The sequence below is a fragment of the Schistocerca serialis genome, chromosome 4, assembly GCF_023864345.2.
Source record: "Schistocerca serialis cubense isolate TAMUIC-IGC-003099 chromosome 4, iqSchSeri2.2, whole genome shotgun sequence".
NCBI lineage: Eukaryota > Metazoa > Arthropoda > Insecta > Orthoptera > Acrididae > Schistocerca > Schistocerca serialis.
This window is the reverse complement of record NC_064641.1, coordinates 672,135,968-672,161,522: the sequence shown is the minus strand read 5'-3', so window position 1 is coordinate 672,161,522 and position 25,555 is coordinate 672,135,968. Positions and strand designations below refer to the sequence as shown.

Sequence of the window (25,555 nt, the reverse complement as noted above, 5' to 3'; positions counted from 1 at the left end):
TGGCCTTTGCTAACGTCAGCCCAGTGAGTGCACGACTTCATTGATGAGTGTCTCAATACACTCATCACACACACACACACACAAACACACACACACACACACACACACACACACACACACACACACAAATACACTAAGTGTATTTGCCTATCAGACTTCATGTTTCAGGGATATATCTGACCCAACTACCTACATGATGTACTTTTGAAAGACACTTTGCTTTGTAATATGGAAGTTCGACAGCTCTGTTCGAAGAAGGTTCAAATGGCTCTGAGCACTATGGGACTCAACTGCTGAGGTCATTAGTCCCCTAGAACTTAGAACCAGTTAAACCTAACTAACCTAAGGACATCACAAACATCCATGCCCGAGGCAGGATTCGAACCTGCGACCGTAGCGGTCTTGCGGTTCCAGACGTTCGAAGAAGGGGTGTGGGGGCGGGATTGTCGGTAGGAGGAAAGATTACGTCAGCGCATTCAGTCTGACGTGGAGAGGGGGACGAGCGGGAAATGAGATAATTCCAGAAAACATATTTTGGCGTAACGTCCTGCATTGAAGTCCGAGCCACTATGCGGCGCGATGAGGAGCAAGGTTGCACAGAATTATTGTTTGTGTTCGGTCCCCGTAATGTGTATGGTAGGATGTGCACTTCATTTCACGATGTTCGAGAGAAATGGGTTGTTTCGGCAAAAGGCTTTCAATATGTTTTCCTTTTCTATTCAAGGTCACCGATGCGAGACAAATATCACACGTAGCGAATACCCATTATACATGTAATGATGATTACAAAGTAAGATTAACGTCTCGTCGACGTCGTCCTTAAGACAGCGTGGTAGCTCTCTGCTGGACAACAATATTTTAAGAGAAAATTGGGTGCGTCGCTATTCGTCTGAAGTAACTTTTGGGGTAGCTACGGTAACCGTTATTCATAATGACTGGCAGGAGTACAGAAGCAGTGTCTTGACTATGCTGCTACCTCACCCTGATACATCACTGAGATTGACTTAGGAGAGAGTTTTAGATCTTGGTACAGTTTATAGACTTTTTCTTCTAGCCAGCTCTGTGACAGAAGTTTAATATATTTTCTAATTCTATTTTTAAATCATGGCTTTCATTTTTATGTACTGCAGTCTTTTTCTGAAATTTCATAAATTACACTGGGAAATTAAGTATAACGTACTACATGATCATGTAGCTAGAAACAATTGTTCGACTGAATTTGAAAGGGTAGCAATCGAGAAAATCTTGTCAGTACTATATTTAATAGCCCATCTGTTATATTATTACTCTACTGCACACCAAAAATCAGTAAGTGAAATCAAATTTAGAACAATCATTATCAAAACTCAGTTACAAGTTATATACAGTTTCAAACACAACCTCTCGCAAACTATCACAAATTTCTGTTTTGATGACGGGTAAAACTGTTTAGACATTAAAAATACTCAGTTCATTTGGAAGTACCATATGTTGTATGGTATAAGACCTCCTTTTTCAGGATACAAGATGGGGCATATCCGACGCAGTATGGCTTAACTGCCCACATTTTATACAAATACGTTTAAAAAAAATATAGCACTAGCTGTTACCTGCAGCTGGGCTCGCATATCATCAAAATGAAATGAAATGTGCGTATGGTTTTATTGGGCAGGGGACCCCGTTAGGGATCTTCGGTCGCTTGGTGCAAGTGTCTTTACCTGACGCCACTTCGGCGATTTGCGCGTTGATAATGATAAAATAAAGACAACACGTATATCCATAACGAATGGAGAGAACCCGACCTGGCTTGGAATCGAACCCGGGACTCCCTGAGTAAGAGTCAGCAACGCTAATCAAAAGTGATGCTGATGGCCCTGAAATAAAATGCAGACTTTCCAAAATTATCAAACATCGCTAGACTGACGAAGATAATAAATAATTTGTACTTCCGTGCAGCGCAAATCTTATAACATTTATATGTGTATTACTGCCAGCTGGCCTCACGTTTCTGCTTATTAACCACGGCCGCGCTAACATATCTTGATCAAAGACAGCCTCACTAAAAGCCTCCCGCGTTCTTCATGTAAAAACACGACGTGTCTCTGTCTGTCATACATATTTAAATTTCTTCTTGTTCTGAGTCATCAAACATATCAGACGCTATAAGAAACGCATGACGCTCGGCAGCAAATAATGCAGCAGGCTTGTAACTGATATTAGTCTGGAATTGTGGATTAAGCGCGTTGAGGACTGTACAAGTTTTGTTTCCATTACGATGACTCGTATTTTATAAAACACCTCAAACAGTAAAGACATATTCACAAACGTGATAAAGTTCAAATGTCAAAGAGAGTAGTTATTGTTCCGGTCCCCCCGGGGGTTCTAGTCTTCCCTCGGGCATGGGTGTGTGTGTTTGTCCTTGGGATAATTTAGGTTAAGTAGTGTGTAAGCTTAGGGACTGTGACCCTAGCAGTTAAGTCCCATAAGATTTCACACACATTTGAACATTCTTGAATTATTGTTCCATGTTTCTTGTTACATTCTTCAAATCAAAAAATACGTCGTACAACAAATTTTCTAAAGTAGTCTACGTTCTTCCTCAGCGTTCAAGCTATCTTCACACCAAATTTAACTAAAATCGGTTCAGCGGTTTAGCCGTGAAAGCTTAACAGACAGTTATCGCATTTATGATATTAGAGCGGATTTCACTCATCATAAAAATCTGTACCCGAAAAATTAACAATGTATTCCAAATGCCTGTAATTTATTATACAGTACTTAAACGAGTAGAAAGCTTGATATTTAGAAACGCTGTGCAAAACAGAACATCATGTCAAACAAAACAAAACAAAAAAAAAAAAACAGTATAAATTGGCGGAAACTGTTAATGGCTGTCTCTAGTTTGCATTCCTTTCGTGTGACTCTAAAATCAGTCAGTAGACTGAAGTACCGTGCAGAAAACATCCTGTGTTCCTAGGTTCACTATTCTCTAGGTAAACACTCTTCCCCAAAAGAGAGCGTGGTATTCGTTGATACGTACCAAGAACCGCAGATACAAAGAAACAATTCGGATGATTACCAAGAGTAGAGGATAAGACAAAGAGTGGATAGATAATGGCGATCGGTGGCTGGCAATAGGTATCAGAAAAATTACGTGACACGTCGGATAATATATCGACACTGTTACAGTAATCTGTGTAAATTGGCTTTTACGTAAAAGCATTGTATTGGACTTACCCAGGAATGTGAGTGTCGCTACAACAGTCATATAGTAAGTGGTCGCCGCTATCTGGAAGAAGCCTTTAACACCAGCTGTTTCTGAGTCGTGGAATGCATGTATGGTATTAAACGTGACGTCTGCCTCTCTTCCGTCGTTTTGTTTGGTGACAAATTGGCCGTGTACGTTTCATTTGACGTAAGAATTTTCTTACTGTTGATATTTATCTGAACGAAAGTTTAACAAAATTTCGTCAATAATAATTTACTTTTCCTGCAAGCATTTCAAATAGTAAACGTCGTTGTATAGCAAATTCCAAGTGACTTAGACACCTAATAGGTATAACATACATTGCTATCAGAGACTGATCGCCTTATTAGTGAAAACAGCTACTTCACAGTGTTCAATTCGGAGCTAATTCATTATGATCTAATATACTGAAAACCGATTAGAAAGAACGAAATATTAGTGGAATGAAAAACAAACTGCTGAAATTTGACATAGACATAATACAGCACACAATCTGTTCTGCAAAATACCTTTCTACTTATCTTCACAATTACGCTGATCAGGTTTCATGTACATACAACATTTTACCAGTTCCGACTTTCGGAGTTATCGTCAGAACTGAAAACTCAGTAAATACGAAATACAAAGTTACTAATGAATATAAAAATTAAAAAGTGCCAAATAAATATCTAGTAACAAAATCTGCATCTCGTTACAAAATTAACACCATAAAAACAATTTGAATAAAAAACAGTTTGTTTACATATCACTCTTTAAAAAAAATCCAGTATTCTACTACTTGAAGAACTGTACATGATAAAGAAAAAGTATAGCTTTCTATGTAACTGATAAGAGCTAACGTAACCCACCAACTGTACTGAGTGTCGCCATCCTGTAGCACGAGTCAGGTCAAAAGACAGCCAAGTTTTGAATGTTTCTGCGGATTTTCTTACACTACAAGCCGACAAGCAACTAGATTTAGTCTGTTTTAGAGTGCAACGTTGCCATACTTATATGACGATACAACTGATTTATAGTTTTGATGAAGCGTGGATCCACATTTTTTATAAAATTTTTGCATGCTATACATAACTTCTTTGAATGTATGTCTATGTCGCTTCTAGTTGTTTCATTTTTAATGTAACTGGCAAACAAAATAATACAAGTGACAGAGTACAGATATCTCATTTTCTCAGTCGCAATGAAATGGGATGTGGACGATTATATTCACTTGTGATATTGATAATGTGCCACGGCATTCGACACGTATGCTTGAAAATGCCAAACAGCCAAAACTACAATTGACATCAATAAATACAGGGTGAGTCAAGAGGTACGTGCGTTGAGGGGTGACAGCATTGGTGATTCTGAAAAATGAACATATGCGCATTTCTTAACCGCTATCCGACTAACAGCTCTTTGAAAATCACGGGAGTCAGTCGCATGTCCATCATCAGTAGCAATCACATGTGAAAAAAACCAAAGCGACATTAGTCTACTAAATTTACCAACCATTTCAATGCGCATTTCACATGCGCATGGTGGGGCGACGAGGTCTGCAAGTGTACATGTTGTTTACCTTACATCTCACTAGTACGCTGAAGCGCCAAAGAAACTGGAACAGTCATGCGTATTCAAATACAGAGATATGTAAACAGGTAGAATACGGCGCTGTGGTCGGCAACGCCTATATAACACAACACGTGTCGGGCGCAGCTGTTAGATCAGCTACTGCTGTCACAATCGCAGGTTATCAAGATTTAAGTGAGTCTGAACGTGGTGTTGTAGTCGGCGCACGCGTAATGGGACACAGCATCTCCGAGGTAGCGATGAACTGGGGATTTTCCCTTACGACCAAATCACGAGTGTACCGTGAATATCAGGAATATGGTACAACATCGATTCCCCGCCATAGCTGCAGCCCGAAAAGGATCCTGCAAGAACAGGACCAATGACGATTGAAGAGAATCGTTCAACGTGACAGAAATGCAACCCTTCCGCAAATTGCTACAGATTTCAATGCTGGGCCATCAACAACTGTCAGCGTGCGAACCATTCAACGAAACAGCCAGAGCCGAATGGCTGGTGTACCCTTGATGACTGCGCGACTCAAAGCTTTACCCCTTGTCTATGCCCGTAAACATGGACGTGTACGGATATGGAGACAACCTCATGAATTCAGGGAACCCGCATGTCAGCAGGGAACTGTTCAAGCTGGTGGAGGCTCTGTAATGGCGTGGGGCATGTGCAGTGGGAGAGATATGAGACCCCTGATAAATATAGATACGACTCTGACAGGTGACACGTACGTAAGCATGCTCTCTGATCATCTGCATCCGCAGAACAGTGCGAGACCCCACATGTCCAGCATTACTACAGAGTGGTTTTAGGAACACTTTTATGAGTTTGAACACTTCCGCTGGTCACCAAACTCCAGAGACATGAACATTATTGAGGATATCCGGGATGGCTTGCAACTTGCTGTTCAGAAGAGATCTCCACCTCCTCATACTCTTACGGATTTGTGGACTCTTACAGGATTCATGGCGTCTATTCCCTCCAGCACTACTTCAGAGAATAGTCGAGTCCATATCACGTTGCGTAGCGGCACTACTGCGTGCTCACGGGAGCCCTACCCGATATTAGACAGATGTACCAGTTCCTTTGGCTCTTCAGTGTACACTGGTTGAACTAGTGTACTATAGTGTCGCTATGTGTACAGTCAAAGCAGGACGGGTCAGTGTAGTGAAACGCCGCAGGTCTTCACATATGTGGAGTCTGGAAGTACGATCTTTGTCTACGAATTCTGCAATGGGAATTCCAGAGCTGCTGATCGCGAATGCGAACGACGATTTCCTAATTGCAGTGTTCTGGATATCAGGGTGTTTAGTAGCATGTTTGACAGTCTGCGTGAGCGTGGTACGCTTCCCAACGCGCCGTTGTATTTGAACTTCCCGTCCAACAAGATCTTAGTGAAGTTGAGAACATTGTTGAAATGGTAGAACGCAGAAAATCTACCAGCCCTAGAGGAACTACTGCACCACTTTGTATTCCAAAAACACGAGTGATGCGTACTGTATATGAGCAGGGTCTGCATCTTTATCAGAGTTTTCATCTGCTGCATGTGGGAGAAGTTGCCAAACGGAAGGAATTCTGTCAATGTATCACTGCCAATAGACGCTGTATTCCACATATTCTGCTCACTGATGAGTCAACATGTACCCGCAAACGGTATCAGTAACACACGCAACTCTCACGTGTGGACAAACGAAAATCTGCATGCTACTGTGGAAAATATTCACCAATGTTTCTCAGTGATCGCTGGTGTGGCATCATTTATGACAACTTATCGGTTCAGTTGCTGTTTTAGATAATCATCTTAATGGAATACGATATCTTGATTTCGTTTAAAATGTGTTACCAGAATAGCTGGATGATATTCCTCTGGCACCACGACGTCGTATATACTTCCAGAGCGATGGAGCTCCTGCACATTCCGTTTGTCCAGTGACACAGTACCTCACTGAAACCTATCCTGGAACGGTGGATCGGTAGCCGCGGAGTCATTTCTCGGCCACTAAGGTCACCCGATCTTTCTCCATTAGAATACTGTTTGTATGGCTGGCATAAGAGCGAAGTTTACAAGCATGGGGTGGCACAAAGGAGGAATTCTCGCTGGTATTTTACATTCGTATGCTCGAGTAAAGGACCGTACGAAAGAGCTCACACCAGCAGCCCTGCAGCTGTCTACAACTGCTGCAAAAGGCATCGAAATTGACTGTGGACCTTTTGAACATCTTTTGTGAGGAAATTTAGACAATTAAATAAACATGAGATCAAACTGTTTCATTTACTGTCACCTGATTTTGTCCTGTTCCCCACAGTTTTCATTAGTTTCCTCGTAAACTTAAAAAAAAAAGGACATTTCTCCATATGACGTTTCTCGTTCAGAATCACTAATACTATCGCCCCTCAAAGCAGGTGCCTTCCCTCCTCACTCCAGTCATAAGCAGTATTTATCTCTTTCAAAAATTTTAATTTTTCTTGTCGGCAAAAACATCATGTGAGGAATGGCAAAATGGACGTTGTCTCCCCCAATTTTTGCCACTACGCGTAGACAGACCTCATCCCCCACGCGCCCATTCCTTTCCCGACTGCTATCTGTCTATGCGCAAAGCACCTTCCCATGTGATGCGCACTGCGGTAACTTGTCTAAACAAACACAAATGTAGTAAATCTTCATTCCACAACGACTGATACTGCAGTCGTACAGCGGGTACTTACGGCAGGCAGTGCGAAGAAGGATATGCCGAGGAGGGCACAGAAGGAGGCGATGACCTTGCCCTGCCACGTGATGGGCACAGCATCGCCGTATCCCACGGTGCACAGCGTGATCTGCAACACACGAATCATCGTCAGCCGTCAAGGCGACAGACTCAGTTACAGCCGATGACCTTCTCATTACACTGCTTCAGTGTTGTGTTCCGTCCAGGAATCTGTATTCATGTTCAAATGACGCCATTATATGTAAATTGTTGGTGGAGGGGGAGAAAGGAAAGGGAAAGGGACAGACTATTGATGCCAGCTCCATCGGGACTTTATGCGGAATCAGCTTCGACGAGAGAACATGTGGATTCCTTGCCCATCGAGGCGAATCAGTTATATGAATGCATTGTGTCTGTTCTTTGGACATGCAATTGTACCGCCTCGATGGGCAACGAATCCACCAACTTCAGTGTGGACGCACTATTACGTCCGACCTCGTGAGGGAATCTCAAAGTAGGGAGTACTGAGGACACGGAGGGGACTGCGGATAGCTGACGCTAGATGGGAATGTGGGTCGGCAGAGAGGTGTGCCCAGATAGTCCGCACAATTGCAATAAACATTGTGTGCGGGAGGCGCACTGGTTGACGCAACTGCCTAGTGCGCGGGACATCCTGGGTACGGGTCCCAGTGCGACACAAATTTTAACTCGTCGCCGCTGATTTCGCATGAAGTCCCGTTGTAGCTGACATCAAAAGTGACTTTCCTTTCTACCCCTTCCACCTTACATAATATGTATCACAGATACAGATTCTGCGGGGTGTCTGTTCTTTCGGACATTTTCGGAAGAACAGACACAACATATTCGTACAAAGTCGTTTGATATGGAATACCACCTGTAACGATTAGCATTACTTGAATTCAGAGCGTAACTACTAATGCAGTTCTACACACTACCGCACTATGCGTCGAAATCTTGGCAATTGGAAATTTAGCACAGGCATTAAACCGAGAACAGAATGGCGAAATAGGCATTTTCTAATACCCACCTGGTCACCATTTCCTTTTTCTTTCGTACGATGGTAATACATAATTGAAGAATGCATATATAAATATTTCTGTTCTACTACCATGCGATTACAGAGAATTTTCTAGAAACAGAGGTTCAAAGTTTCAGAGTCCTGTTGAACATAATAGGAGAGAGACAAACGCCGCGCAGCGTTATTACAGCAACCGGCGAAGTCGAAGACTTTGAAGTCTGCATGTAATGTGTTTTTTTTTTTTTTTTTTAGATCTTCGCCCAAAAAGTTTCATCGAATCGTGTTTCTTCGTAAATGAATAATAATGATAACCATAGTGATCTGCCAATTTAAGCGGTTGATCTAAAACCGCTGTTCGATGGTTGGCCCTCTCGTATGGTATTCAAAGAGCAGTAAAACTTTGAACCTCCAGTTTTCGAAAAAGCCTGAGAAGCCATTGTATTAGAGCTGGCATTGTTACAGATAAGTAGTTGCCCACTACAATAATGCGAAAGACGAGCAAAACTGATGACTCGGGTGAATGGTTCCTTTGGATTATATGCAGTAGTGTGGAAATGCTTTTAAGAAGAAGGTACATGAAGTACTTCATCTGGTTCCGTGGAGAGATTTAAAACTCGAGAGAAAGTATAAGGAGCTGTAAAACCAATTTAGAACGTTACTTATGTGGAGAAGAGAAGGCACGGGCGGATAAGGACTTGGACGATCTCATTAGTGAATCTAAATACAACAAACTCAAGGCGGAAGCAATCGTTCACAAAAAAGTCGGGACAAAAAGTTCACTGAGTGGAAAAGGATCACGACTGAATGTTTAAAAAATGATAAGAACACTGTATATTGTTCTCTGATCTACATTTTTCAAAAGAATTTGCTGGTCACGTTTCTTACCATCTGGTAAGTTAATTATACACTATGTGATCAAAAGTATCCGGACACCTGGCTGAAAATGACTTACAACTTCGTGGGGTCCCCCATCGGTAATGCTGGAATTCAATATGGTGTTGGCCCACCGTTAGCCTTGATGACAACTTCCACTCTCGCAGGTATACGTTCAACCAGGTGCTGCAAGGTTTCTTGGGGAATGGCAGTCCATTCTTCACGGAGTGCTGCACTGAGAAGAGGTATCGATGTCGGTCGGTGAGGCCTGGCAGGAAGTCGGCGTTCCAAAATATCCCAAAGGTGTTCTGTAGGATTCAGGTCAGGGCTCTGTGCAGGCCAGTCCATTACACGGATGTTATTGTGTAACCACTCCGTCACAGACCGTGCATTATGAACAGATGCTCGATCGTGTTGAAATATGCAATCACCATCCCCGAATTGCTCTTCTACAGTGGGAAGCAAGAGGGTGCTTAAAACATCAATGTAGGCCTGTGCTGTGATAGTGCCACTCAAAACCAAAACAACAAGGTGTGCAAGCCCCCTCCATGGAAAACAAGACCACACCGTAACACCACCGCCTCATAATTTTAATGTTGGCACGCTAGCAGACGACGTTCACCGGGCATTCGCCATATCCACACCCTGCCATCGGATCGGCACATTGTGCACCGTGATTCGTTACTCCACACAACGTTTTAACATTGTTCAATCGTCCAATGTTCACGCTCCTTACACCAAGCGAGGAGTCGTTTGGCATTTACCGCCGTGATGTGTGGCTTATCAGCAGCTGCTCGACCATGAAATCCAAGTTTTCTCATCTCCCGCCTAGCTGTCAGAGTACTTTCAGTGGATCCTGATGCAGTTTGTAATTCCTGTGTGATGGTCTGGATAGATGTCTGCCTATTACACATTACGACCCTCTTCAACTGTCGGCGGTCTCTGTCAGTCAACAGGCGAGGTCAGCCTGTACGCTTTTGTGCTGTACGTGTCCCTTCATGTTTCCACTTCACTATCACATCGGAAACAGTGGAGCTAGGGATGTTTAGAAGTGTGGAAATCTCGCGTACAGACGTATGACACGTGTGACACCCAATCACCTGACCACGTGCGAAGTCCGTGAGTTCCGCGGAGCGCCCCATTCTGCTCTCTCACGATGTCTGACAACTGAGGTCGCTGATATGGAATATCTGGCAGTAGGTGGCAGAACAACGCACCTAATATGAAAAGTGTTTGTTTTTGGGGGTGTCCGGATACTTTTGATCACATAGTGTATTTTGATACACTTACTTTTGCGAACATTCTTACCAGGACTGTTCCGCGAAAGCGAAATCAACAGCCACGTCATACTCCGTTACTTCTAGACGTAAAATTACGATTCAAATGAATCCTCAAAATAAAGTGAGTATCCATGTGTCAGTGAGTCGTAATGAGAGAGACAGGGCGTTCACTGGCACATCTAATACAAGTCAAAAGGACAATTACTTTTGTGTAAGAAGAATGTACATTACGTCCTCTTGCCTTTGAATCTCAAGACTGTAAAAAGACCTGACAAGAGCAGGTAGAGTCACGGTTTCTCATTAGACTTCGAGGTACTGGTTACGAGGAAGTGACGGTACAGCTCAAGTGACTTCTCTGAGTGTTGCTGCATCCTCGGTGGACAGCAGCAATATTGATGTGGTCTCTATAGCAGGAATAGACGTTCTAAGTATGTCGACTTGCTGCTGACAGTACACTTTCCGCTCACCAGGATTGCGACAGGCGCAGAAAATCGGTGAAACCAGTCTGTTAAACAGTTTCGTGGTACCTATCCTCTCAAACCACTCCCGTTTGTTCATTAGTTCGCTCCATAGCCGTTTGTCAATAGTGACCCTACTTGTGTGTTTGGATTTAGCATGCGATGCTACTGGACTATTTGAGCTAGCTCTCGACAACCTTGGCACTGTCACGCTTCCTTTGTAAGATCGGCATCCTGTCTTGCTTGCGACTTCGTTGCGGTTTCCTGTCTAATTCGCTGCGCACAATGTTTATGTGCAACTGCACAGGTAATAACGTAGTCCACCTTCTGTTTGCCTGAACCATCGTCTATGGGTTACTTTATCAATGGAAACCGTGTTATTTGCAGTAGAACCAGAATTTATCACTGATATCAGGTGATGGGGTTGTACGTCGAGATGTAGAAGTAAGCAGCACTTGCCAAAAGATTTACGGCTACTCGAGAGACTCTGGCAAAATTCTGTATCGGCGTGGGAGTGTCGTAGTTCGTGATAGCGTTACCAACCTGGAAAATATGGACCATATCCTGCTGAGGAGTATGAACGGTGCTGCTTACGACGCGATTTCAAATTCCGTCTTACTCGCTATAAGGCCGGGATGAATCACCAGGGATGTCTTGTGAAGACTGAACGTTCAAGAGACAGAACAATGTGCGATGGGTCTCAATTTCCAACCCATTAAGTGGGTACTGGAAATGCTTGGCAAACGTATTGCTTGGCGTCCTGTAAAACCACGCCACGTGCTAGGCGTGAACGGTGGGAACACTTACTCTAGTGACATCAGTAGACAGTTCACGCTTCGCACATGTCAGGGTTGACATACGCCCAGGGTGCCTCGTGCGACACGGAAACTGGAATTCTGATGAAAAGTCGGCACAAATGGCTGTCTGGACTAGAGTTTTCGCTTTATTCTCGACACTGAACATTCTGGTTTCTGCTCAAAACAGTAACAGACACCCAGTGACACCGTATTGTGTGAATTATCTGTAATGAGTAAGAGTACATTTGATAGCTTAGCTAAATATCAATTACACTTCTATATAGCGCCTAACACTCTCTCATACAGTTCCACAAATTCTTTTGAAGAACGCATAACGCTGGCAGAACCAGCTATCACTCTTTAATAATTCTGGAGCGAACGATGAAGAATATTATTAATACTCTGAAGTAAAACCAGTGTTAAATGCATTTACAATGAACACATTCTTCGATTACAAATGACCGTTTACTTTTTTAACATATCCATAATGGTTGCATATTGTGTAACAGTGAAATATACAGTAGAGGAAATCAGTATAAAGGTAGGGCTCCACGAAAGTAATACTACCGTGTCTGAAGCACACGTGTATCAAATTTACTATGAAAGCAGTAGTTAAATATAAGACATAAACAATCATGACAGAATTACAAAGTTTCTTTCATAATACGAGTAAAAGAATTAGGCATTTGCATTTCCTGGATTTAAATTGTTATAAAGACACTCACTATCCTGTTCTGTTATTGCACTATTAGTACTTCGTACAACCTCCGTTCCTCCTAATTATCTCAAAAATTCTCTTCGCCATTGATTTTGTTGGGGTTTGTAGTTCTTGCAGTGAAACTATTGTTCCTTCTTATCGTAAATCTCTTTCCAGGTCATATCCGACCTCTACCTGCCATTGCGATAAACACGCCTTGCAAGTATTCCCCGAAGGTATTTCTCGAGGTTCAAATTCGGGCTGCGTGCAGGCCAAGACAAGACATCGATATCTTTTATATTACAATCATTTTTTTGGTTCTGGCAGAATCATACATAGGTATATTATCTTGCTGAAACATTAGACCTTAGGCCCCCCAGTTCTGTTTTTAGCATCTAAGTGAGCATGTTAGAGTTCATTCTACTGTTCAGGCAAGCAATGCATGTATTTCCTTTAGCGTAGAAGGCTGCCCAAGTCATAAGACCTCCACCACCAATATTTATCGTCATTCTTACCTGATGCTTTGTTGTCAGATTATGCCAATAATACTGAAATCCATCCTGCCCATCTAAATTAAACTTCTTCTCATCACTGAAGATCACATTATCTCATTCCGTAGTTCATGACATGGCCGGCCAGTGTGGCCGAGCGGTTCTAGGCGCTACAGTCTGGAACCGCGCGACCGCTACGGTCGCAGGTTCGAATCCTGCCTCGGGCATGGATGTGTGTGATGTCCTTAGGTTAGTTAGGTTTAAGTAGTTCTAAGTTCTAGGGGACTGATGACCTCAGCAGTTAAGTCCCATAGTGCTCAGAGCCATTTGAACCATTTTTCATGACATGTTTTTCAGAAAATTCCAGTCTAAACCGTTTATTTTTGGGTGTAAAGGAGGGTTCCTTCAGTCGTTTCTTGAATGCAAGATGTCTGTCATGTGACAAAATTTGTCGTACATGTCTGGCAGTTACTGGCAACTGTAAATCAGCAACAAGCTGAGAATAATAATGATTTGTGGTCCTTGCTTTGAACAAAAGTAACCGTTTCTATGCCACAGATAATTTCCTACTTTGCCCATATTTCCCATTATGTCCGCATCGTGCTCCAAATCTAACGAAATTATCAATCACTGTATTTGAACAGTTCATCTTCTTGGCAATTTGACGATTAGAGAGTCCCATTTCCTTGTATGTACCGATTATTGATTTTTCACCACATGGTAACTGTTTTCTGCATAGCATTGTCACAATGGTGGTTTATGTATACAACAGCCACTGTCACTAATGGTGTCTGTTTCACACTTCCTTTATACCGTGTTCCACCCTGTACCACCTGAATCGTTGATGTCTCGTTATATACTGTACTACTGACATCAAATTAGGTTCCATTTGACTGCATTTATCGGCATACTGGATTTCATACTATTGCATATACTTTTGGCACCACTGTTCCAACTGAGAATCTTAATTTTCCTGCAAATATCCATGCCTTTATACTGATTTCCACTACTGTATACTTGTGCGTTATATGAATAAGAGTCTGTCCTCTGTATTTCGGTTTATAAAATTATAATATCCGATACATGTTTCAGAGCGTCAGCTCCATCATAAGAGTCTACAAAATTCCCGATAAGATGACAAAAGCCACAAATGAATCTTGGAAAACCTGGTGATGGCGCTTATGTTCCGAAATATGTATCGTGAACAAAAATCTAAAAAACGGAATTTATAAGGAGTTTCATTCAGAAAATGTATAGACCATTCATTCATTGCGACAAGTGTTCAGCATAATGTCGACAAGAAGGATGTTCGAATGTGCTATAAACAAAGGTTCAAACGTAAAATAGTTGCTAAAAAGCTGGAAAATTAATAAGGGCAATCTTTTAACAATATCTTGGACATGCCGTCTTTTGATGCTAGAATAAAATATAGGGCCTACATTATTTAGTGAATGTCATTGTCTGCTACAAACTCAAATAAGAAAGTTTTCTTGTTTCAGGGTGCATTAACTTGATTGAAATGTAGCAGCCACAGGTTCCAAGGAACGGGAAATACAGTTTAGGGCAGATCACGGTATCTTCTCTGTGAAATACAGTTAACACCTTAAGTAAACAGGCCAAGTTAGACAATATACGCGAAATTTTCATTCAAAGATAATAACATTAATTCAGATTCGACTAAGAATGTTCCAGTATAAACAAATGGAAACATTAAGTTTCGTGAAGTCAGTCCGTAGTGCATCACGAGAGGTAAAGGTTATACATGTTCTGTCTATGACACTAACGTACAGAAAGTTTCGTTTACACAATGCGATGTAACAATATGAATCACATGAAAACCGCCAATATTATTTTTTTGTGTATAATTGGCAGAAAACGCTTCGATGAAACGCTCACAAAGCTTAAAGTAAGTTTTCTAGCGCTTACGAAATGCCTGAACTCCCGTAGAAAAGAATTCACTTAGAAGTCTGTACAACCACCTGTGCACCGTGTCGCATGCCTTATCCCCTGAGAGAAAATTCCTTCTTCTTTCAGAGGTCCATACACATGCAGATCATTTGTTAAGGATCTGGTGACTACACTCCTGGAAATGGAAAAAAGAACACATTGACACCGGTGTGTCAGACCCACCATACTTGCTCCGGACACTGCGAGAGGGCTGTACAAGCAATGATCACACGCACGGCACAGCGGACACACCAGGAGCCGCGGTGTTGGCCGTCGAATGGCGCTAGCTGCGCAGCATTTGTGCACCGCCGCCGTCAGTGTCAGCCAGTTTGCCGTGGCATACGGAGCTCCATCGCAGTCTTTAACACTGGTAGCATGCCGCGACAGCGTGGACGTGAACCGTATGTGCAGGTGACGGACTTTGAGCGAGGGCGTATAGTGGGCATGCGGGAGGCCGGGTGGACGTACCGCCGAATTGCTCAACACGTGGGGCGTGAGGTCTCCACAGTACATCGATGTTGTCGCCAGTGGTCGGCGGAAGGTGCACGTGCCCGTCGACCTGGAACCGGACCGCAGCGACGCACGGATGCACGCCAAGACCGTAGGATCCTACGCAGTGCCGTAGGGGACCGCACCGCCACTTCCCAGCAAATTAGGGACACTGTTGCTCCTGGGGTATCGGCGAGGACCATTCGCAACCGTCTCCATGAAGCTGGGCTACGGTCCCGCACACCGTTAGGCCGTCTTCCGCTCACGCCCCATCATCGTGCAACCCGCCTCCAGTGGTGTCGTGACAGGCGTGAATGGAGGGGCGAATGGAGACGTGTCGTCTTCAGCGATGAGAGTCGCTTCTGCCTTGGTGCCAATGATGGTCGTATGCGTGTTTGGCGCCGTGCAGGTGAGCGCCACAATCAGGACTGCATACGACCGAGGCACACAGGGCCAACAGCCGGCATCATGGTAGGGGGAGCGATCTCCTACACTGGCCGTACACCACTGGTGTTCGTCGAGGGGACACTGAATAGTGCACGGTACATCCAAACCGTCATCGAACCCATCGTTCTACCATTCCTAGACCGGCAAGGGAACTTGCTGTTCCAACAGGACAATGCACGTCCGCATGTATCCCGTGCCACCCAACGTGCTCTAGAAGGTGTAAGTCAACTACCCTGGCCAGCAAGATCTCCGGATCTGTCCCCCATTGAGCGTGTTTGGGACTGGATGAAGCGTCGTCTCACGCGGTCTGCACGTCCAGCACGAACGCTGGTCCAACTGAGGCGCCAGGTGGAAATGGCATGGCAAGCCGTTCCACAGGACTACATCCAGCATCTCTACGATCGTCTCCATGGGAGAATGGCAGCCTGCATTGCTGCTAAAGGTGGATATACACTGTACTAGTGCCGACATTGCGCATGCTCTGTTGCCTGTGTCTATGTGCCTGTGGTTCTGTCAGTGTGATCATGTGATGTATCTGACCCCAGGAATGTGTCATTAAAGTTTCCCCTTCCTGGGACAATGAATTCACGGTGTTCTTATTTCAATTTCCAGGAGTGTATCTTCAATACCATGACTCTTGACGGAAGTAACAAAAATTTCCTCACATTCGAATTCACTCAATTCCGACATACTGCATTCACAACTATACAGAAAACTGTTCTGATCACGAATAACAGTTGGAACTTTCTGTGGACACTGCACAGATGATGTACGTGGTCAAATAATACAGCGGAAGCTGTAGGCTCGGCTGTTCTTGTTGTTGTGGTCTTCAGTCCAGAGACTGGTTTGATGCAACTCTCCATGCCACTCTATCCTGTGAAAGCCTCTTCATCTACGAGTAACTACTGCAGCCTACATCCATTTGAATCTGCTTAGCGTATTCATCTCTTGGTCTCCCTCTACGATTTTTACCCTCCACACTGCCCTCCAGTACTAAATTGGTGATCCCTTGATGCCTCAGAATATGCCATACCAACCGATCCCTTCTTCTAGTCAAGTTGTGCCACTAATTCCTCTTCTCCCCAATTCTGTTCAGTACCTCCTCATTAGTTACGTGATCTACCAATCTAATCTCCAGCACTATTCCGTAGCACCACATTTTGAATGCTTCTATTCTCATCTCGTCTAAATTATTTATCGTCCATGTTTCACTTCCATACATGGCTACACTCCATACAAATACTTTCAGAAACGACTTCCTGAGACTTAAATCTATACTCGATGTTAACAAATTTCTCTTCTTCAGCAACGCTTTCCTTGCCATTGTAAGTCTACACTTTATATCCTCTCTACTTCGACCAACACTAGTTATTTTGCTCCCCAAATAGCAAAACTCCTTTACTACTTTAAGCGTCTCATTTCCTAATCTAATTCCCTCAGCATCACCCGACTTAATTCGACTACATTCCATTATCCCCGTTTTGCTTTTGTTGGTGTTCATCTTATGTCCTCCTTTCAAGACACTGTCAATTCCGTTCGGCTGCTCTTCCAGGTACTTTGGTGTCCATGACGAAATTACACTGTCGTCGGCAAACCTCAAAGTTTTTATTTCTTCTCCGTGGATTTTAATTCCAGTGCCAGATTTTTCTCTTGTTTCCTTTACTATTTGCTCAATATACAAATTGAATAGCATCAGGGATGCTCCGATCTCAATCAATGCCTCCCTTTCGTGCCCCTCGAATCTTGTAACTGCCGTTTGGGTTCGGTAGAAATTGTAAATAGCCTTTCGCTCCCTCTGTTTTATTCCTGCCACTTTAGAGTTTGAAAGAGAGTATTCCAGTCAACACTGTCAAAAACTTTATCTAAGTCTACAAATGCTATAAACGTAGGTTTGACTTTCCTTAACCTGTCTTCTAACCTAAGTCGTAGGATCAGTATTGCCTCGCGTGTCCCTACATTTCTACGGAATCCAGATTGATCTTCTACCAGTTTTTCCATTCATCTGTAAAGAATGCGTGTTAGTATTTTGCAAACGTGACTAATTAAACTGATAGTTCAGTAATTTTCACACCTTTCAACACCTGCTTTCTTTTGAATTGGAATTATTATATTTTTCTTGAAGTCTGAGCGTATTTTGTCTGTCTCATGCATCTTGCTCACCAAATGGAACATTTTTGTCATGTCTGGCTCTTCCAAGGCTATCAGTAATTCTATATGATTGTTATCTACTCCCGGGGCCTTGTTTTGACTTAGGTCTTTCAATGCTCTGTCAAACTCTTCACACAGTATCATATCTCCCATTTCATCTTCATCTACGTCCTTTTCCATTTTCATAATTTTGCCTTCAAGTACATGGTCCTTCCACCTTTCTGCTTTCCCTTCTTTGCTTAGGACTGGTTTTCCATCTGAGCTCTTGACATTCACACAGGTGGTTCTCTTTTTCCCTAAGGTTTCTCTAATTTTTCTGTAGGCAGTATTTATCTTACTCCTACTGATATATGTTTCTACATTCTTACATTTGTCCTCTAGCTATCCCTTCTGAGCCATTTTGCACTTCCTGTCGATCTCATTTTTAGACGTTTTTATTCCCTTTCCTCTGCTTCATTTACTGCATTCTTATATTTTCTCCTTTCATCAATTCATTTCAGTATACCTTATGTTAGCCAAGGATTTCTACTAGCCCTCGTCTTTTTACCTACTTGATCCTCTGCTGCCCTCACTATTTCATCTCTCAAAGCTACCCATTATTCTCCTATTGTATTTCTTTCGCCTGTTCTTGTCAACTTTCCCTAATACTTTCTCTGAAACTGGTTCTTTCAGTTTATCCAGGTCCTATCTCCTTAACTTCCTACCTTTTCGCAGTTTTCAGTTTTAACCTGCAGCTCAAAACAAATAAATTGTGGTCAGAGTCCCCATCTGCCCCTGTAAATGTCTTACAATTTAAAACCTGGTTCCTAAATCTTTGTCTTACCATTATATAATCTATCTGAAACGTTCCAGTGTCCCCAGGCCTCTTCCACGTGTACAACGTTCTTTCATGATTCTTGAACCAAGTGTTAGTTATGATTAAATTATGCTCTGTGCAAAATTCCTTACCCCCATTCCATATTCACCTACTACGTTTCCTTCTCTTCCTTTTCCCTATCGAATCCAAGTCACCCATTACTATTAAATTTTCGTCTCCCTTTACTATCTGAATGATTTCTTTTATTTTATCGCAAATTTGTTCAATTTCTTCGTCATCTGCAGAGCTAGTGGGCATAAGAAGTTGTAATACTGTAGTAGGCGTGGGCTTCGTGTCTATCTTGGCCACAACAATGCATTCACTACGATGTTCATAGTAGCTTATTCGCGTTCGTATTTTTTTATTCATTGTTAAACTTACTCCTGCATTATCCACATTTGATTTTGTATTTATAACCCTGTGTTCATCTGACGAGAAGTCTTGTTACTCCTGTCAACGAACTTCACTAATACCCGATATGTATAACTTCCCTTTTTAAATTGTCTAACCTACCTGCTCGTCTACCATCTGCATTTGTGTTGAAGCAAGCATTTCTCGCGGTGTTTCCATATTTTTGTCCAATCCCTGTATAAATATTAGGTGCAACTGAGGATGGAGATGCTAGTAGCGAACTTGATCATGAGAAAATAAAAATGAATTTAAAACTGTATTTAAAGTCATAGGCAAATTTATTCGTAATCTCAACTTATCATACGACTACGTTCCAATTATGAAAAGTTTAAGTATATATAGGACTAACAATATTACCTACTCCCCTAAAATATAAATTTGAAGATGCTACTGTCCATCACTACTTCCATCACCGGAAACAACGATATGCACTGTACAAAAGTGTGGGCACTTACTTTAGGGTCACCATTTCCACTGGACACGTGCCAAATACGCTGAAGTGGCAAAGGTCATAGGATACCTCCTAATATCGATTTGGACTTCCTTTTGCCCAGCATAGTGCACCAACTAGACGTTGCATGGTCTTCGTAAGTCGCTGGAAGTCCCCTAAGAAATAGTGAGGCATGCTCCGTCTATAGCTGTCCATAGTTGCGAAAGTTTTGCCGGTGTAGGATTTTGTGGACGAACTTACCTGTCGATTATGTGCCATAAATGTTCGATGGGATTCATGCTGGGCGATATAGGTGGCCGAATCATTCGCTCGAATTGTCCAGAATATTCTTCAAACCAATCACGAACAACTGCGGCCCTCTGACACGACACATTGTCATCCATAAAGATTCCGTCTTTGTTCGGGAACACAACCCTAAGTGGCCGTACATAACCGTTACCTATCAATGATCGGATCAGTTTGATCAGAGGGCCCAGGCCATTCAACGTGAACACAGCCCACACCATTATGAAGCCACCACCATTTGCACGCTGCCTTCTTGACGACTTGGGTCCATGGCTTCGTGGAATCTGCGCCACACATGAACCCTACCATCAGCTCTTACTGACTGAAATCGGGACTCATCCGACCAGGCCACGGTTTCGAGTCGTCTGGGGTCCAACCGACATGGTCACGAGTCCAGGAGATGCACTGCAAGCGATGTCGTGCTGTTAGTCAAGGCACTTGCGTCGGTCGTCTGCTGCCATAACCCATTAACGCCAAATTTCGACGCACTGTCCGAACGGATACGTCCGTCGTAAGTCCCCAGTCCATTTCTACGCTTATTTAAAGCAGTGTTGTTTGTCTGTTATCTCTGACTATTCTACGCAAACGCCGCTGCTCTCGGTCCTTAAGTGGGCAACTGCGTTGTCCGCGGTGAGATGTAGTGCCTGACGTTTGGTATTCTCGACCCAATATTGACGCTGTGAATCTCGTAATATTGAATTCCTTAACGATTTCTGAAATGGAATTTCCCACGCAACTAGCTCCAACTACCATGTCACGTTCAAAGTCCGTTAATTCCCGTCGTGCGGCCATAATCATGTCAGAATCTTTTTCACATGAATCACATGAGTAGAAATAATAGCTCCGCCAATGCACTGCCCTTTTATAACTTGTGTACGCGATACTACCGCCGTCTGTATATGTGCAAGTCGCTATCCCATGACTTTTGTCACCTCAGTGTGTATTTGCTCCTGTGATTATGGGAATCCCAAGAATCGTCCAGGTAAACCAGAGGCCTGTGGTTCTCAGTATGCATTAACTGTACAGTCCGCAACAGTGTAGCTTTCGAGGCGGCATTAGTCCTTTATTCCTCAACAAAGTTGCGTCCATCGCCACATTTTGTAAACCCAAAAGCGATGACCTACAGAGGACAAAGAACGAACATTTCGAAGCCCTCATACCCAACTTATTAGTCAGTGGTATGGCAAACTGACGTCAGGTACAGTCCTATATTAGATTAGGCCTAACTATAGGCAGCACATATGCTGACGTTTCTTGCTTCTTACTTGTGACAGACTCGTCAACGAATTATTTATATACAAGGACACCATCACATCTCCAGTAACATTTATTTGTTGTTCCTGTTTCGCTTAAGCATCACGCAAATATTATTTTTGGATTAGACAATGTCCTTTTTTGTTGAGATATGGAATTTATCTACTCGGCACACTGCCTGTGGTAATTTCAAAAAAGTTTGACACAAAGAATATAGTCAATTTATTGATAACTCTTGTGATGGTGACTAACATATTTACCGAAATTTATTCTCGAATGCATATGTTTTCAAAGGAATCCTTTTAGACACTTACTAAGGATTTCACTCGTATGTTCAATTGGTTGGTTGCACAACACAGCAGTTGCACTTCTGCATTGTGTTTATAACAAGAATAATGACGTTTGATATCACGGAAAGTCTTTTTGACAACCTGAACAACGAAATACAAGCGTTACGTGTGAACCATGTATGTGACGATCTGTTATGCTAAAAAGCTTTGGAGATCAACCGACTTGGAAATGTATATCGGTGCGTTTTATCATCTTTTTTCATTACGGATAACCTTCACTTTATTGTACAAGCTAGACCAGGCTGACAATAGGCTAAAAGTTTCGTAGCTGTATTATAACGCTATAAGAAGAAAATAATGGAACATTTATAAGTAAAGACACGTTACCGATGTACAGAAAGAGCTAGAATTATTACAAGAGCAAGCAGCAAAAACAGGATTAGAAATTTCATTTGAAAAAACAAAATTTATGATGCACCTTCTGATCTCAAAATTGGTAATAACTACATCTCTCCAGTAAAAGAATTTAAATATTTAGGTGAATAGATTGCAGAAAATTGTAATGAAAAGAAATCTGTCAGATCAAGAATCCAGAAAATGGAGACGGCGCTTCAGTTAACAAAAAACGTTTACAATAAAAAGAGTCTCTATTGGAACTGCAAAATACGACACAACACAACAGTAATTAAAGCCAAAGCTCTCTACGCATCTGAGACACTAAATCTTCAACACAGAACACTAAAAGGGGAATTAGAAGTGAAAGAACGTAAAATAATCAGGAAAATTCTAGGACCAAGAATTAAAGATGGTGTGCATTATCCAAAACCCAGTGCAGGCCCACGACAAGAATCCAATTCATGGAGCATTTAGAAGGAATGGACTCAAACAGGTTAATGCACAAAACCCATACATTTTTAAAGAACAAAACTACAAGACCGACCTGTGCAAACAAACGGAAAAACACCTGAGAGGATTAGGGTTTCCAAATGTACATGATAGAAATGAAATCAGAAAAATCACAAACACACGGAGTTTTGAGGAAGAAGAGAGAAAAACTAACCGACATACGTGGTCTGAACAACGAAAACTAGCCCATTCGTTGCGTCTGAAGGAATACTAGGCGAAAAGGAAGGCCAAAAAAATGTTGATTAAGCGTGGTCCTAAGTGATCCATCCGTGAAGAAGAATAAGAAGAAGAAGAATAAAGACACAGTTGCATTATAGAGAGACAGAACGTATTAAAGATTGCACCACCATTTCGCTTGAATTAAAGAGACTACAGGAAACCAAATGTTCCAGAAAAGTATGCAAGGAAGTTAGCCGAGTAGTTACATGGAGACTAAACCCCTTGCTGCAAACAGAAAAAATCATCAAGTTTCCGCCAGTCTAGGATAATGTATTAGAGTTGTTTTGATTTTTCTTGCTAAATGGTACTATGTTGCAGTTCTGCTATTAGTTACTCACCACACCCCACCAGAGGGCGTCTGCGAAGTTGGAGAAGCTCGTAGGATTGGCGTCCTTCTCGGCGAGGTACACGAGGAACGAAGCGAATATTAGACCCAGGAAACCGATGTAGAGAGTCGTTATCAGCTCCTGGAACAGAGATAGCCACTCATCAAGATCGGTGTGGCAATTGCTGTAACTTTTCATGAAACTTGAAATATTACACTGAAGCAACGGAAATTATGTCCTGTCATCTCCTCATCAAACATGTGCTTACATTCTTATTTCTTTATATATAACAAGTAACTTATTATCACAGCAACAAAAAATTAATGAGACAGAAATCGGTGATACGTAGTGTTGGTGTTATTGTTATTATTATTAGTTTGCGCAAAAGTTCGAAGCGTTTTTCCATAAGTTTAATAAACACAGCAGATACACATAACAGTAATTTTAGTCGTAAACAATATACTCTCCTCCACTGTTTACAACCGTGTGACAAGGCTCGAGCAACTATTCGAGTACGCGACTGTAGAAATCATGTGGTTTTGAGCAGAAGACCTCGTCGAGCCAGGTTCGGAGCACATTTTCATCTTGGAAGGAAGTTCCTTGAAAGGTGTTTGATAGGGAGCGGAAGAGGCGAAAATTTGAAGTTTTATCATTCTAGCAAAATGCTGGCGGGCGTTATCGTGGAGTAGCATCGGTTCACGCTGGGCGTTGTTCTTGGACTGTCTCTGCAAGACGTCTCAGTTGTTGACAATAAATGTCAGCAGTTCAGAATTCTTCAAATGGGTCTGAGCACTATGGGACTTAACATCTGAGGTCATCAGTCCCCTAGAACTTAGAACTACTTAAACCTAACTAACCTAAGGACGTTACACACATCAATGCCCGAGGCAGGATTCGAACCTGCGACCGTAGCAGCAGCGCGGTTCCGGACTGAAGTGCTTAGAACCGCTCGACCACAGCGGCCGGCCTCAATGTCAGCAGTGATGGTTACACCTCGGGGAAGCAATTCGTAGTACACCACACCGCCGCTTTTGCACCGGATGCATGTTGTTGTTGTTGTGGTCTTCAGTCCTGAGACTGGTTTGATGCAGCTCTCCATGCTACTCTATCCTGTGCAAGCTTCTTCATCTCCCAGTACCTACTGCAACCTACATCCTTCTGAGTCTGCTTAGTGTATTCATCTCTTGGTCTCCCTTTACGATTTTTACCCTCCACGCTGCCCTCCAATGCTAAATTTGTGATCCCTTGATGCCTCAAAACATGTCCTACCAACCGATCCCTTCTTTTTGTCAAGTTGTGCCACAAACTTCTCTTCTCCCTAATCCTATTCAATACCTCCTCATTAGTTACGTGATCTACCCACCTTATCTTCAGCATTCTTCTGTAGCACCACATTTCGAAAGCTTCTAATCTCTTCATGTCCAAACTAGTTATCGTCCATGTTTCACTTCCATACATGGCTACACTCCATACAAATTATTTCAGAAACTACTTCCTGACACTTAAATCTATACTCGATGTTAACAAATTTCTCTTCTTCAGAAACGATTTCCTTGCCATTGCCAGTCTACAATTTATATCCTCTCTACTTCGACCATCATCAGTTATTTTACTCCCTAAATAGCAAAACTCATTTACTACTTTAAGTGTCTCATTTCCTAATCTAATCCCCTCAGCATCACCCGATTTAATGTGACTACATTCCATTATCCTCGTTTTGCTTTTGTTGATGTTCATCTTATATCCTCCTTTCAAGACACTGTCCATTCCGTTCAACTGCTCTTCCAAGTCCTTTGCTGTCTCTGACAGAATTACAATGTCATCGGCGAACCTCAAAGTTTTTACTTCTTCTCCATGAATTTTAATACCTACTCCGAATTTTTCTTTTGTTTCCTTTACTGCTTGCTCAATATACAGATTGAATAACATCGGGGAGAGGCTACAACCCTGTCTCACTCCTTTCCCAACCACTGCTTCCCTTTCATGCCCCTCGACTCTTATAACTGCCATCTGGTTTCTGTACAAATTGTAAATAGCCTTTCGCTCCCTGTATTTTACCCCTGCCACCTTCAGAATTTGAAAGAGAGTATTCCAATCAACATTGTCGAAAGCTTTCTCTAAGTCTACAAATGCTGGAAACGTAGGTTTGCCTTTTCTTAATCTTTCTTCTAAGATAAGTCGTAAGGTTAGTATTGCCTCACGCGTTCCAACATTTCTACGGAATCCAAACTGATCTTGCCCGAGGTCCGCTTCTACCAGTTTTTCCATACGTCTGTAAATAATTCGCGTTAGTAATTTGCAGCTGTGACTTATTAAGCTGATAGTTCGGTAATTTTCACATCTGTCAACACCTGCTTTCTTTGGGATTGGAATTATTATATTCTTCTTGATGTCTGTGGGTATTTCGCCTGTCTCATACAT

General features: G+C 42.4%; 1 protein-coding gene across 1 annotated transcript in view; it reads right to left on the bottom strand.

The window, feature by feature from the left end:
• Positions 1 to 25,555, bottom strand: part of LOC126473146 (potassium voltage-gated channel subfamily KQT member 1-like) — a 1,059,334-nt gene that overhangs the window by 347,442 nt on the left and 686,337 nt on the right. Inside the window, exons 5-6 of the mRNA XM_050100004.1 lie at positions 23,147 to 23,275; positions 7,490 to 7,600 (exon numbers count right to left, since the gene is read on the bottom strand). Of these exons, the coding sequence (XP_049955961.1) occupies positions 7,490 to 7,600; positions 23,147 to 23,275 (240 nt within the window). The remainder of the gene's footprint in view (positions 1 to 7,489; positions 7,601 to 23,146; positions 23,276 to 25,555) is intronic.